Source organism: Triticum urartu, chromosome 7A (assembly GCF_056163025.1).
Source record: "Triticum urartu cultivar PI428250 chromosome 7A, HENAU_Tu73, whole genome shotgun sequence".
Classification (NCBI taxonomy): Eukaryota; Viridiplantae; Streptophyta; class Magnoliopsida; order Poales; family Poaceae; genus Triticum; species Triticum urartu.
This window is the reverse complement of record NC_141879.1, coordinates 736,971,175-736,983,525: the sequence shown is the minus strand read 5'-3', so window position 1 is coordinate 736,983,525 and position 12,351 is coordinate 736,971,175. Positions and strand designations below refer to the sequence as shown.

The 12,351-nt window shown below is 53.0% G+C and overlaps 3 protein-coding genes and 1 non-coding gene across 4 annotated transcripts; 1 reads left to right on the top strand and 3 right to left on the bottom strand.

Moving 5' to 3' along the window:
* Nucleotides 1-823: 823 nt before the first annotated feature.
* Nucleotides 824-1,549, top strand: LOC147962495 (uncharacterized). Its single transcript, XM_087534205.1, has one exon. The coding sequence runs from the start codon at nt 824-826 to the stop codon at nt 1,547-1,549; it is 726 nt and encodes a 241-aa protein (XP_087390331.1).
* Nucleotides 1,550-2,637: 1,088 nt separating this feature from the next.
* LOC147962494 (uncharacterized) lies at nt 2,638-4,970 on the bottom strand. The gene is made up of 2 exons (XM_087537714.1): nt 3,370-4,970; nt 2,638-3,281 (listed from the first exon to the last, which is right to left on the bottom strand). Exons 1-2 carry the CDS (start codon nt 4,946-4,948, stop codon nt 2,641-2,643), a joined length of 2,220 nt encoding a protein of 739 aa, XP_087393840.1. The 5' UTR covers nt 4,949-4,970; the 3' UTR covers nt 2,638-2,640.
* A 3,089-nt stretch (nt 4,971-8,059) lies between these two features.
* Nucleotides 8,060-8,131, bottom strand: TRNAT-CGU (transfer RNA threonine (anticodon CGU)). Its single transcript has one exon. It is a non-coding gene; the product is annotated as a tRNA-Thr (tRNA).
* Nucleotides 8,132-9,587: 1,456 nt separating this feature from the next.
* On the bottom strand, nt 9,588-11,496 carry LOC125521526 (HMG1/2-like protein). The gene is made up of 8 exons (XM_048686578.2): nt 11,381-11,496; nt 11,219-11,272; nt 11,001-11,114; nt 10,798-10,855; nt 10,580-10,624; nt 10,376-10,456; nt 10,152-10,274; nt 9,588-9,924 (listed from the first exon to the last, which is right to left on the bottom strand). Exons 2-8 carry the CDS (start codon nt 11,260-11,262, stop codon nt 9,904-9,906), a joined length of 486 nt encoding a protein of 161 aa, XP_048542535.1. The 5' UTR covers nt 11,263-11,272; nt 11,381-11,496; the 3' UTR covers nt 9,588-9,903.
* Nucleotides 11,497-12,351: the final 855 nt, after the last annotated feature.

The following is a 12,351-nucleotide window of genomic DNA, read 5'->3' as shown; positions in this document are numbered from 1 at the left end:
ATCCACGTGATCATATTTTTAGCCGTGTGCGGTGCCCCCTTTCACCATAGTCCTCGATAATATTGTAGCGGTGCTTAGGCGAAGCCCTGCGACGGTAGTACATCAAGATCGTCACCACGCTGTCGTGCTGACGGAACTCTTCCCCGACACTTTGCTGGATCGGAGTCCGGGGATCGTCATCGAGCTGAACGTGTGCTAGAACTCGGAGGTGCCGTAGTTTCGGTGCTTGATCGGTCGGGCCGTGGAGACGTACGACTACATCAACCAAGTTAACGCTTCCGTTGTCGATCTACAAGGGTACGTAGATCACACTCTCCCCCTCTCGTTGCTATGCATCACCATGATCTTGCGTGTGCGTAGGAAATTTTTTGAAATTACTACGTTCCCCAACAGGAGGTGCCGTAGTTTTGGTGCTTGATCAGCCGGGCCGTGGAGACGTACGACTACATCAACCAAGTTAACGCTTCCGTTGTCAATCTACAAGGGTACGTAGATCACACTCTCCCCCTCTCGTTGCTATGCATCACCATGATCTTGCGTGTGCGTAGGAAATTTTTTGAAATTACTACGTTCCCCAACACAGTCGGCTCCCGCCCCCAGCCGCCTCCCGCCTCCCAGCTGCCTCCCGGCCCCCAGCAGCCAGAGGCAGGCCGACCTCAAGCCTCCTCGAGCCGCCGCGCCAGAGGCCAGGCGGGCCAGAGGCAGCCGCGCCGCCGCCCCGAGCTCCCCGCAGGTATGCTTCCTTTTCTTTCTTTTTGTTTTATTTTTTTCCTTTTTGATTCATTGTTGGCACTCACAATTTATTGTTTGTTGTATTGTGTAGATGGAGGTGAACAACAACAACATGGACTCATTGTCCGATTCATCGGGTTGGTCGTCATCCGACGATTCAGACATTGACGAGTTGTTGCAAGATGACGACGTCGAGATGATGAGCCTCCTCATCGACGTGCAATCCTTTGAAAACCGCGTGAAGCTGATGGATCAGAGGAGAGGGACGAAGATGGGGCGAGTCACCATCTACCGGAACCGCGCTCTCGGACACGAGCATTTGATGGAAGACTACTTCGCGGAGGTACCTACATACCCTCCTCGTCTCTTCCACAGAAGGTACCGAATGCGGCGTAGTTTGTTTGTGAAGATTGTCACCGATTGTGAGGCCGCCTCCTATTACTTTAAACGTCGTAGATCCGCCGCCGGTATTATGGGGTTTAGTGCATATCAAAAGATATCGGCGGCAATGCGGGTACTCGCTTATGGCATACCCGCGGATTATACCGACGAGTATCTTCGCATTGGGCAAGATACAACCACGGAGTCAGTCCATAGGTTTGCCAAGTTGGTCATTCGGTTGTACGGTGAGCAGTATCTTCAGGCACCAAACGAGGAAGATACAAAGAGATTAATGGAAATGAATGAAAAAAGGGGATGGCCGGGGATGCTAGGTAGTCTTGACTGCATGCATTGGAGGTGGAAAATTGCCCAAAGGCATGGCACGAAATGTATTGAGGTAAAAGCCGTGATGCTACCATTGTGCTTGAGGCCGTAGCATCTCAGGACACATGGATTTGGCATGCATTCTTTGGGTTGCCGGGAACACTCAATGATATCAATATCCTCAATAGATCTCCTTTGTTCAAAAGATTAATTTCTGGGGATGCTCCAGCTTGCAACTACAAAATCATGGACAATGAGTACTCAATGGGATACTATCTCACCGATGGCATCTATCCCGAATGGGCAACTCTTGTGAAGTCCATCAAGGAAAAAAAATGGGGTGCCCTTAACAAGAAAAGAGGCTCATTTCACCAAGGCACAAGAGGCAGCCCGCAAGGATATTGAGAGAGATTTCGGTGTTTTGCAAGCAAGGTTTGCCATAGTTCATGGTCCAGCTCGGTTTTGGGACAAAAAAACCTTGATGAACATCATGAAATGTTGTGTGATGCTACACAATATGATCCTAGAGGATGAAAGAGGGTTAAACCTCCCTTGTTTCTATGACAATGTTGGTACCCGTGTGCAACCGGAAAGAAACCCTTCTCGCATACACGCTTTTCTTCAAGCACATCGTGAGATTGAGGATGCAACCACTCATGGTCGGCTCCGGGATGATCTAATAGAGCACCACTGGCAGTTGGATGGGCGGCGCATTGGCCCATGATATAACTTTGTTTTACTTTTCTATGTCCTATTTGATTCGAACAATTAGTGTAATTTGCTCAAACATTGTTGTAATAATTTGAATGATTATTGTTTTATTCGGTGTTGTAATAATAACTAGAATGATTATTGTTTTATGTCAAATGTGATGGAATTTGTAATATGTCATATGATGAAATGTGATGAAATATGTGATATGTGAAATGATAAATTTAAAGGTTGGGGTTGAGGCAAAGACTAGAACCCTCAAATCCAACCCTTAAAGCAGTTTAAAGGTTGGGTTTGAGAGTTCTAGTCTTTGCCTCTGTTTTTCAACCCTTAAAAGTGTCAAAAAGTGACATTTCTCAACCCTTAAAACTGAAGGGTTTGAGAGTTTAGGGGTTCTACTAGTAATGCTCTTACAAGCTTTTTTTTTCCTACAAAACCTGTTCCAAAAAATTTCTCAAGAAAAACAAAAACTGTTGGAAAAAATAAGTGCAGTCAGACAAACAGCTGACGCACGACGTCGCCGACCAGCTCGTCGAAGATGGCGCGCTCGATCTTCCTCCCGACGGCGCAGGCGTCCTCGCACAGCGCCTCCGGCACCCACGGCGACCTCCCGACATCGCGCTCGGCTGTGCCGTCCACCGTCGCCCGCGCCGCGTGCCGCCACACCTCGTCTTCCAGCTCCCTCCCCCGCGGCCGCGACGGCGACGGCGCGCCGTTGTTGCACTCGACGACCCACCGGCGCAGACACGACGGCGAAGAACACGAGAAGGCAGGTCTCGCGCCCGCCTGCATTGCCTCGTTGGCCAGGTCGAAGAGCAGCCTGCGGCGGTCCGCCGCCCCGAGTTCCTCCTCCTCTCCGGCGCCGTCGTCGCGGCGCCGGAGGCGGCGGTAGTAGTACCCGTCCTCCACCTCATCGAAGACTTCCTCGGAGATGGCGATCGAGTCCGTCCTGGAAACCGTCGCGTCGTCGTCGTCGAACAGACCCGCGGCAACGAGCACTTCCCGGACGTACGCCGTGTCAGGGTCGTCGCTCTCGGCCGCGGCGTCGGCCTTCCATTCCCACGGCGACTCGCCGCCGCCCACGGACGCCTCGAACTCCGACGAACACCTGGGACTCCATCTCGGGCTCGACTCTGCAAAGCGCATTGCTGCTTAATTCGCTGCAGCAAAGAAATCATATGGAATGCAGCAAAACTTTTGGTAAATTTTGTGATCCTGTACCTGGGAGGAACGTGCAGTTGAGATCACCGGCGAAATGGCGCCCGCCGCTGACCTCCAACGGGGACACCGGGCTAGGAGGCGCCGGAGAGGAAGGCTTCTTCTTGGACAGATGCATCAGCAGCAGCTTCCCGGCTCCTCCGCCCAGGCAGAGGCTCTGCCTCAGGCTGGCCACCGTCCCTCTGAAAATGCTGAAGCTTCTGCTCCGGCCCACCATCTTCTGCTCCGCCACAGAGGACGCTTCCGAAGAACACCCCGCCGCCGGGGCAGAGAACGACCGGAGCAGCGCCCGCGGCGACGCAGCAACGAAGTCGACGCCGTCGTCGCCGTGCAGCTTCGCCGGACTCCGACGCGGGTCACGGTCAGGGCTCTGCCGGTCGTTCACGCCAGCGCCTGCCCGCAGCGGTGACCACCTGCCGCCCCTCGGTCCTCTGCCCGTGGTCTTCGTCGGCGACATGGCCTCGGTCCTCGCCATGACGCTCCTCAGCATCCTGTGCTCCGGGGACGGTGACGCCGCGGCGCCGTCGCGCCGGCCGCGGTCGCCTCGGAAGACGCGGAAGGACTCCAGCCGGCTCAGCCTCTTGCCGACGGCCTCCCTGATCTGCCTCGCCGTGTCTTGCGCCGTTCGCTCCGGGCCGTCGCCGACGCTTCCCCAGCCTCTCCTCTCCTTCGCGACCACGTCGCCTGCGCCGTCGGTCTTGGCTTTCGTTTCGGCCTTGAGCCTCTCCGCCCTCTCCTTCACCTCCCGGAGGAAGTCCTCCATGTCCATGCCGCCGTCCCGCACCGCCTTCCATGACGGCGTCGGAACGGCGTTCCGATGATCACCGGCGGCACCGAGAGCAGCACTGGTCGTCGGCCTGAGGATCGCTATCCGTGTCGCCGGCATGCCGCGCGATTTGTCCGGCGTGCTGCTCGTTTGGTCATGCTCGTCATGTTCTTCAGACACTGCAGCCTCCATGGCCGCTGCAGCTTCTGAACCACGCTGCTGCTGCTGCTCTGCTTCAAATTTCTTCAGGGTAGATACAACCGCCACCTGAATGTCTTCTTCTTCCTCCTCCGCGCTGCTCTGGCGGCCGCCATAGCCGTACCTGGCCAGCTTCTCCCGGCGCAGGTTCTCCTGCGCGATCCTCTGGATGCACCTCCCGTCCAACAGCCCGGCCACCCGACCACCGCTCCTCCTCCCCGACGTCACTACCCCCTCCTCCTCCTCCGTCCCCATTGGCGGCGTGGCCGTGGAGGCCAGCTGCCAGGAAGCCCGGAAGTCCTCCTTGATCTTCTCCAGCAGCTCCTCCTGCGGATGCTCGCGGCGGCGACGATCACACCTTGCCCTCCTCCGCCGCGGCTTCATCTTGTTGAGGCAGTACCTGTAGTAGTCCCCGCCGATGCGCCGGCCGTGGTGGGCGCCGAGCGGGCCGCACTTGGGCTGCTCGGCCTGGGACGACGACGGTTTCAACAGGCTGATGGTCGTGGTACTGGTTCCTCCCGCGGCTTGGACGATCGTCGTCGCCGTCGCCGGCACCGTCGTGTGGCGCTGGTCCTCCATGCCCATGAGGCGGGCGATGACGCTCGGCTGGCCGAGCATCGATCGATCGGATTCTTGGGACGGCGGGCGTCGCGACCGTGCTGGCTGCTGATCGAGGTTCGAGGAGGAGGAGGATTGGGGTTTCTGGTTCAGCTCGATCGCCTGCTGTGTCAACAATGGCACCAAATGGATTTCTCGGAGGGAGGAGTCGTCCCGCGCACGACCAAACATTTTAGATTGGTGGGACGGCAGGCAACAAAAGCTAAGAGAACCGAAGCTTGGTGAGCCGGCTGGACGTTCACGACGACAGTTTGATCCTGGCACGTCCATCGCTTTGCATTTCATTTCATTTCACGTCCACTCACCAGCATCGACTTGGATTTCTTATGTCCGAGTCAAAACCATTCGATCGAATCTTGACGCCGCAGCCTTTGCACGAATCTCAATGCTTGGATGGAGTGCCGGAGCTTGGGACACATCTTAGAGGAGGGGCAAATAGGCTGGGGGGGGGGGGAGGGCAACCAACATCAGGTTTGGGCTAGATTTCTATCAATCTATGGGAAATTTACTCATGATAATATGAACAAATCTCCTAGGCGCTGGGGGGGGGGGGGGGGGGGGGGCGATGGCCCAGGTTGATCTCCACTAAGCTCCGCCACTGGATGGCTCAAGTGACGGTTCGGGTATAAGAAAACAAAAACCTTTTTTATTTTTGCAAATCAACAAGCCTTATTATTTACTCTTTCTTGAGAAAAAAAATCTTCTGATATATTAAAGCTTTATTGCTTGCTCGTCGTGATTACAGTCACGTCTCGAAAACCAGCTAAGAAAATATTGAAGACACCCTACATTTAGCAAGACCATATTAATTACTATTTTTGCCATGACAAATCTACGCTGCAAAGGAAAATATTGATTATTGCAAAACAAAGATACCAGTGTATCCTTTCCGTACTACTTATGGTTACTGGCGCAAATCAACAAAAGCTAAGAAAGAAAGCCATTATCCCGACTCTAAATTATTAGTAAAAAACAGAAAGTTCGGAATAGAGCACAAGGTGTTTGAGAGAAACAGCAAGAATAAAACAAAAATAAAGAATAAAATAAAGAACATCACATGCATCGTAAACGGGGCATGTAGACCAAGGGTGAAGAAGATTTTTTTTTCAAAAAGGAGGATAACCCCCGACCTCTGCATACACCCATAAAGATGAAACAGATGTAGTGCCAAAGAATGGATGTCAGCCAACTATATCAAAAGAAGTACTCACCTACTTCAAGGAGTGATGATGTACCACCATCTATCGCCCAAGTGGAATCTCGGTCCCCTTGCCCTGGCATGAAGGGTGCCAACCCATCAGGTGACAAAGAAGCTCACTTGAGAGGTTGAATGAACACCATAACTGGACCAAGGCATACATCTGCCACAAATGTAGCTCAAAAAGAGAACGGTATTGTGGTGGTCCACGAACCAATCACACGATGGTCAGTTGATATAGACCCAAGGGTCTAAGCACAAGCCTTTGAGGAGGGAACGACGTAGAGGCATCGAAAACATCCACTTAAGCAACCAGGCCATGGCTTTTCATGCCCGAAACCCGAGTGATGGAGGCATGACCCAATGACAATGCCTTCATGGAAAGAAGTGACGCTCTTCATGCTCAAAACCTGATTGATAGAGGCACGACCCAATGACAATGCCTCCAAGGAAGGAAGTGGCTCTTTTCGCGCTCAAGGCCCGAGTGATAAAGGCACGACCCCATAACGATGCTCCCATGGAAGGAAGTGGCACTCAAAAAGGTCATCATCGCCTGCACCGACATTTATGCCTAGGCTTCATTGCCACCTTTAACTGAAGCTCACGCTTCTTACTCATACAAAAATACATCATTGTGGCCAAATTAAGTTTTTTTTGTTTGGAACATGTGAAGGATTCAGAGGGACCGAGAGTTGCTCTATATATTATAAACAAAAAACACATACAACTCACACGAGGACCCAACTGAAAACTAAATTTTCAACTATGTCCAACATGTTTACAAGAAGAGCCCCGCAAATAAAGCATAGATTGCAATTGAGTTATCTTGCAACACTGAGCTCCAACTCTGAACAGCCTTGCCAACGTCGGAGAGAATATCACTTGGGCCAACAAGGTCGTCACCGCTGCAGTACCAGATCTCACGAGAAGTGACAGCAGTGGACGGAGAACCATAGCTCACCTACCACCCTTTTGACATGCAGGTCAGGAGAAGAAGTAAAGGTCGTGGCCATCTTGCAGAAGACCATCATCATCTGGCACCGCTGTCAGGGCCACTTATTTTTGTGGCTTTTTTTAGCTTCTAGAATAAGCTTTCTCCTACCGAGCTTATTATAGAAGCCCAACCAAAAATATATTTTTTAAATCTACTAGTCAAATCGTAATTAGTAAGCTTTTGAAAAAGTTGATTGGGCTTTTAGGTTTAGATTAATTTGGATAGGAGGCGGCTTATTTCAGCTTATTTTAGAAGACCGTTGTGAGGATATAACTTGTATCTGATCTCAGATCTGTGGCTAATTCAGCATGAGGTATGCACAAGCTCACGCACGCCACACACTAGCCATGGCCGAAGCCACCAACTCCTTTCCCAATCCACACGCAAAGCACACACACCGCGTATATCAGCGTACACCCTTAACGGGCCCAGTCTGGGCCTGCAAGCCACTGGGGAAGTCGTCGATCGCGAGTGGGCCGCAAGGCTGCTGGCCCACAAGTCGAGTCCTCGTCACCTCGCGCTTCTGGATGACTGGCTTTGTCCTTGTGGGCGCTGACAACCGTAAAAGAACTGCCCCAAGTGGCGGGACTCAAAGCTTCCCAAATGCATACACCGCCGATGACGAGCCTAATCATGATGCGTGAAGATAGACGGGAGGAGAAAGATCCGTCCTGAAGAACGTGGAGCTTATCGGGCGAATTTTGCCACATCCGTGAGCGCCCGCTTTCGTCCTCCATGGGACAGCAAGCAAGCAAGCAGCCCATATAGTAGGATGTAAAATTAAGCAGTACTCCCAGCAACAAAACTATTCCATTAATCATTCTTTAAAGTCAATGACCTAAAAGTGGAGTGTTACGGCAGACGGTGAAACAATTTACAATGCAAGAAAGAAAAAAAACGAAACATAAAAAAAAATGGAAGCCCCCGGTGAGGATCGAACTCACGACCTTTCCCTTACGAAGGGAACGCACTACCACTATGCTACGGAGGCCCGCTGTGCTCTTCACTCCTCTGACACGTCCTTAATTTAATCACCCCGATTAACCCCTCCAGCACCAATCCGCCCGCCCCGCCCACCGGAACGGTTAACCGCTGACAGACACGTCCGACGCACTCACCGGAGCGAGCGAGTTGGAATTTGAAACCACGGGACAGATCCAGCAGCAGCAGCAGCACTGTATAGTCATCGACAACAAAAATCAAAATGCAAAGCCTCACGTACAGTACGTGGTACTCCCCGCAGGCGCGTAAATGCGGCCGGGCAGGCATGTCGGCCCGGGCCCAGATTCAGAGGCTCGCATTCATGGATGCCTGCCTCCAGCAGCAGACATACGGGCAGCGGCAACGGCTCCTCCTCCATACATTCATTTCCAGACTATACAAATATCTTCCTTCACTCACGAACGAGCGGCATTCCGCCATTGTTTTCAACGCAGAGAGCTTGGATGGGTTGGGATGGCATCTGCCCTTTGGGGGAGGCGACGCACGGTTGACGGTCGTACGAACCACGCAACACGGCCACGACGTCGGCCAGCACTGGATGGAGAATTCGCCTTCGCGGCGGCGAATCCTTGCAAGTTGGAGAAAATGCGGTCCGATTCCTTCCGGTGGTCTCTCTGGTATGCTACTGCCAATGATTGGCTGCAAAAGGGGAGAAATGCCAAGAAGCGATAGCGATAGAAATGCCGCTGAACAACAACATGCCAACACCAATCTCCTGATGAGCGCATGCCTAATCCAACTCCAACGTCTTGAGAGTTTTGACATTGGAATACAGAACCACGACGGAATTACTTCGTTCTTTCGGGTTGCAAGGATCTGTGGTCCGAGTCCAGTGGCCGATCGATGATTGGCTGGGCACCAACATGTGCTTGTTCCATGTACTGTTGCACTGTTCCATGTACCAACGCCAATCAAAGAGAAAGATTTCGCTATAATTGGTACTACAACCACCAGCAAACATGCAGGCCTGTAATTTTGAAAGCAAGGTGAACAAGATTGTCCACGACCAACCAATCACTCCACCCAGCTAGTCCATGTCAAAACGAGATGACATGCATCTTAAATCCATCATAAGATTTTTATTTTTCATTTGAGTTCATTATAATCTATATGAAAAGTGGAAGGCAAGGAGAATGCGTTCATAGGAATTTAATTTTTCCTATAGAATACCACCTCCTTACCAAAATGATGTTCAATACTAAGCCATTTCAAAACAAGAATACCACTCGCACAGCAGCATGGCACTGCAGCACAGGGCATACACGGCAACGAATTTAACCTACAAAGTTGTTAGAGTACCAAGCACAGCACAGCACATCACAGCGCAGCAGCCATGCCACCAACACTTGCAAAAGGGCAGCAGCAATCACAGAACCAACCAAGCAAGCAAGCAAGCATAAGGAACAAATCATACACGCGAATGCATGGCAGGGGAGGACAACAGCTTAATCTAACATTACCCAGACTGATATTATCACAATGTTAGCCGGTGACAATGGACGGAAAGAGTAACCATCTAGGTACAAGCAGGGGCACCCGCGGCAGAGGACATACACCCTCCACCACTAGGGCATCCCCGCCGGCGGCGGCGCCAACAGGGAGCGCTATCCGTTATAGCAGGACAATGACAGGAAAAAAGGTAAAACAACATCACGATGTGAAGTGAAACTTGGGATAATTCTAGTGGAGATGCTCAGGTCCGTTCTCGCACAGCAGCTCCCGACTTGTCCGCCGGAGCAGCCTTGACAAGATGCGTCTTCTTCACTCGTCATCGTCCTCGTCCTGCAATGTTCAGCACAGGCTTATGTTCAGAACATGCACTACAACAGATCTTACTTAACAGGTGGTTGTTCTAATTGCCTACTACAGCCTCAGGCCTTCAACTCAATACCATCAATCTACTCTACAGCTAAGGAATAATGCAGCATTCTGGTCAAGCAATAAGCATGCCTAGCAAGTACCATAAGCTAATTCAAGAGACGGTATACAGGATGTTGTGTAGTTTATACCTCATCGCTACCCTCATCGTCATCGTCGTCATTGATCTCCGACTTGGACTTGTCAGATTCCTCCTCATCTTCCTCCTCTACCTCCTTGGCCGCAGCCTTCTTTGGGGCAGCAGCAGCAGCGCTCTGAACAAACAAAGCACAGAGCCAAGATTAGCTCAGCCAAACATCATCAATCAGACAAAGCAGCAAGGTTAAATCACAGGGTGGGTTCGGCGAGTCACTACCTCGCCCTTGTTGTAGGCAGCAATGGCCTTGTTGTACTCGCCCTTGAGCTTGTTGGCCTTGGCCACATAGGGGGCCTTTTCCTGCAAAGCAAACCCACAGAAGTTGCGTGTCAGCATACACATCGACAGACAAATCGGGCAACATATCGGCCAAACCTAACGAGCTAGGGTTAATCAGAAGCAGGGTCAGGTACAAAAGCTTACCGATTCGCTCAAGCTCTTCCACCTCTCACCGGCCGCTTTGCCGACCTGAGTGAAAAATCACAGCGGAAGCAACTAATCAGTTCCCAGATCATGATCCAATCTATAGCACCTAAATTTTTTCTAGAATTACCAACCTACAGCACCTGGCAGATTAATTTGTACTACATGCTGGTACACAGAGCAAATCGGGAGAGGGGATAGATTTGGATGGAACTTACGGCGGCGACGGACTTGTTCTTGGGGTTCTTCTGCTTGAACTCCTCGCGGAACTCGCCCCTGAAAGCAACCAACCAACAAACATCAGGTTCAGAACAACGGCCGCCCGGGAAGCACGGTTAGAAGAGCAACAGAAAAACAGAATCTGAGCAGGGTAACAGGAAGGAAGGAAGCAAAGGGGGATCCATCTGCGGTGAGGACGTACATGAAGACGAAGAAGGCGGATGGCGCCCTCTTGGGCTTGTTGGGGTCCTTGCCGGCCTTGCCCTTCTTCCCCTTGGCGGCCGGCTTCTCCGCCCCCTTGCTCTTCACCGCCAACCTACACGAGACGAGACCACAACCACAACAGCACAGATCGTCAGAACCCTAACCACGCCAGCAGATCTACCAGAAACACAAGAGGAATCGGATCGGATTTCTTACTTGGCGTCGGCCTTGGCGGCGCCCTTGGATTTGGCCCCCTTCATGGCTGGTTTCCTGCGCCGAAAAACACGAAATCAGCGACGGCACGGGCCGGAATCGGGCGGAGCGGCGAGGAATCGAGGCGATTCGGCGGCGGATCGGGCGCCGGCGAGGGAGGCTCACCTGGGGGGAGGGGGCGGGGGGAGGGCGCTCCTGGTCTGGGTTGGGGAAAGGAGGAGGAGACGCAGACAAGGCTGGGCTGGGCTAACGCTGCGTTGCGCCGAGGGGATAAGAAGCGCTCGCCCGCCCGAGGGCGTATCCGCGATTCCGCCCCATCTCCGAGGGCCCGCCCACAACTCCCAATTCGAATTTTCGGACCGATCGCAACCTTTCCTCACTCCGTCCCGCCTACCCAGCGGTCACCCGCGGGGCCGGGTGCCTGGTGGGGCCGGGATGTCATGTAGAGCACGAGGGTGGGTAGAGGGGCGGGCCGCCGCCCAGTACAACCCGCGAGGGGCGTAAACGCGATTATCCCAGACGGGAGGGACCCGGGCGTGAGGGCGCGCGCGCAGGGGCTTGGGCGGGATTTTGGAATTTTGGGGAAGCGCCGATATTTTTGCATGTGCCACGCGCGGGGGGCGCTGGGGCGGCGGGCCCGGGGCGTCAGCGACCTAACGCGGCATCTGCCCCGCCACGTCACCGATCCGCGAGGTCTGCCGCGGTTGGCCGGCCCGCCGCGACGGAGGAGCGGGGTGGCGCCTGTGTTTTCACTCTGTGCTTCCTATGGCGCACGGCGCGGCCTCGCTCCGGCCGTTGGAGGCGCCGATCCGCCCCGTTCGAACTGCCTCCTTTCGCCGCGCGACGAACGCTGCCGATCCATGCGTGCCTCGGGCATGGTCTCGAACGCATTCTGAGTTTCATGTGGTTTTGTGTCTGCACTTGGTCACGGTGACGTCACCACGATCAGCCTGATCTTCACCGGAAATGACGTTTTACTGTGGGTTTTTTACGGGTTTACTGCTTTTTTTTTAGGGAAACGAGTTTACTGCTGGTTTGTTGTGGCCTGGCCTGCCGCCGGATCCATGGGTATGGAGATGGAACCGGTTATGAGTTTTCACAAGATGAATATACTTGTAATTTGTCTCAAAAATAAA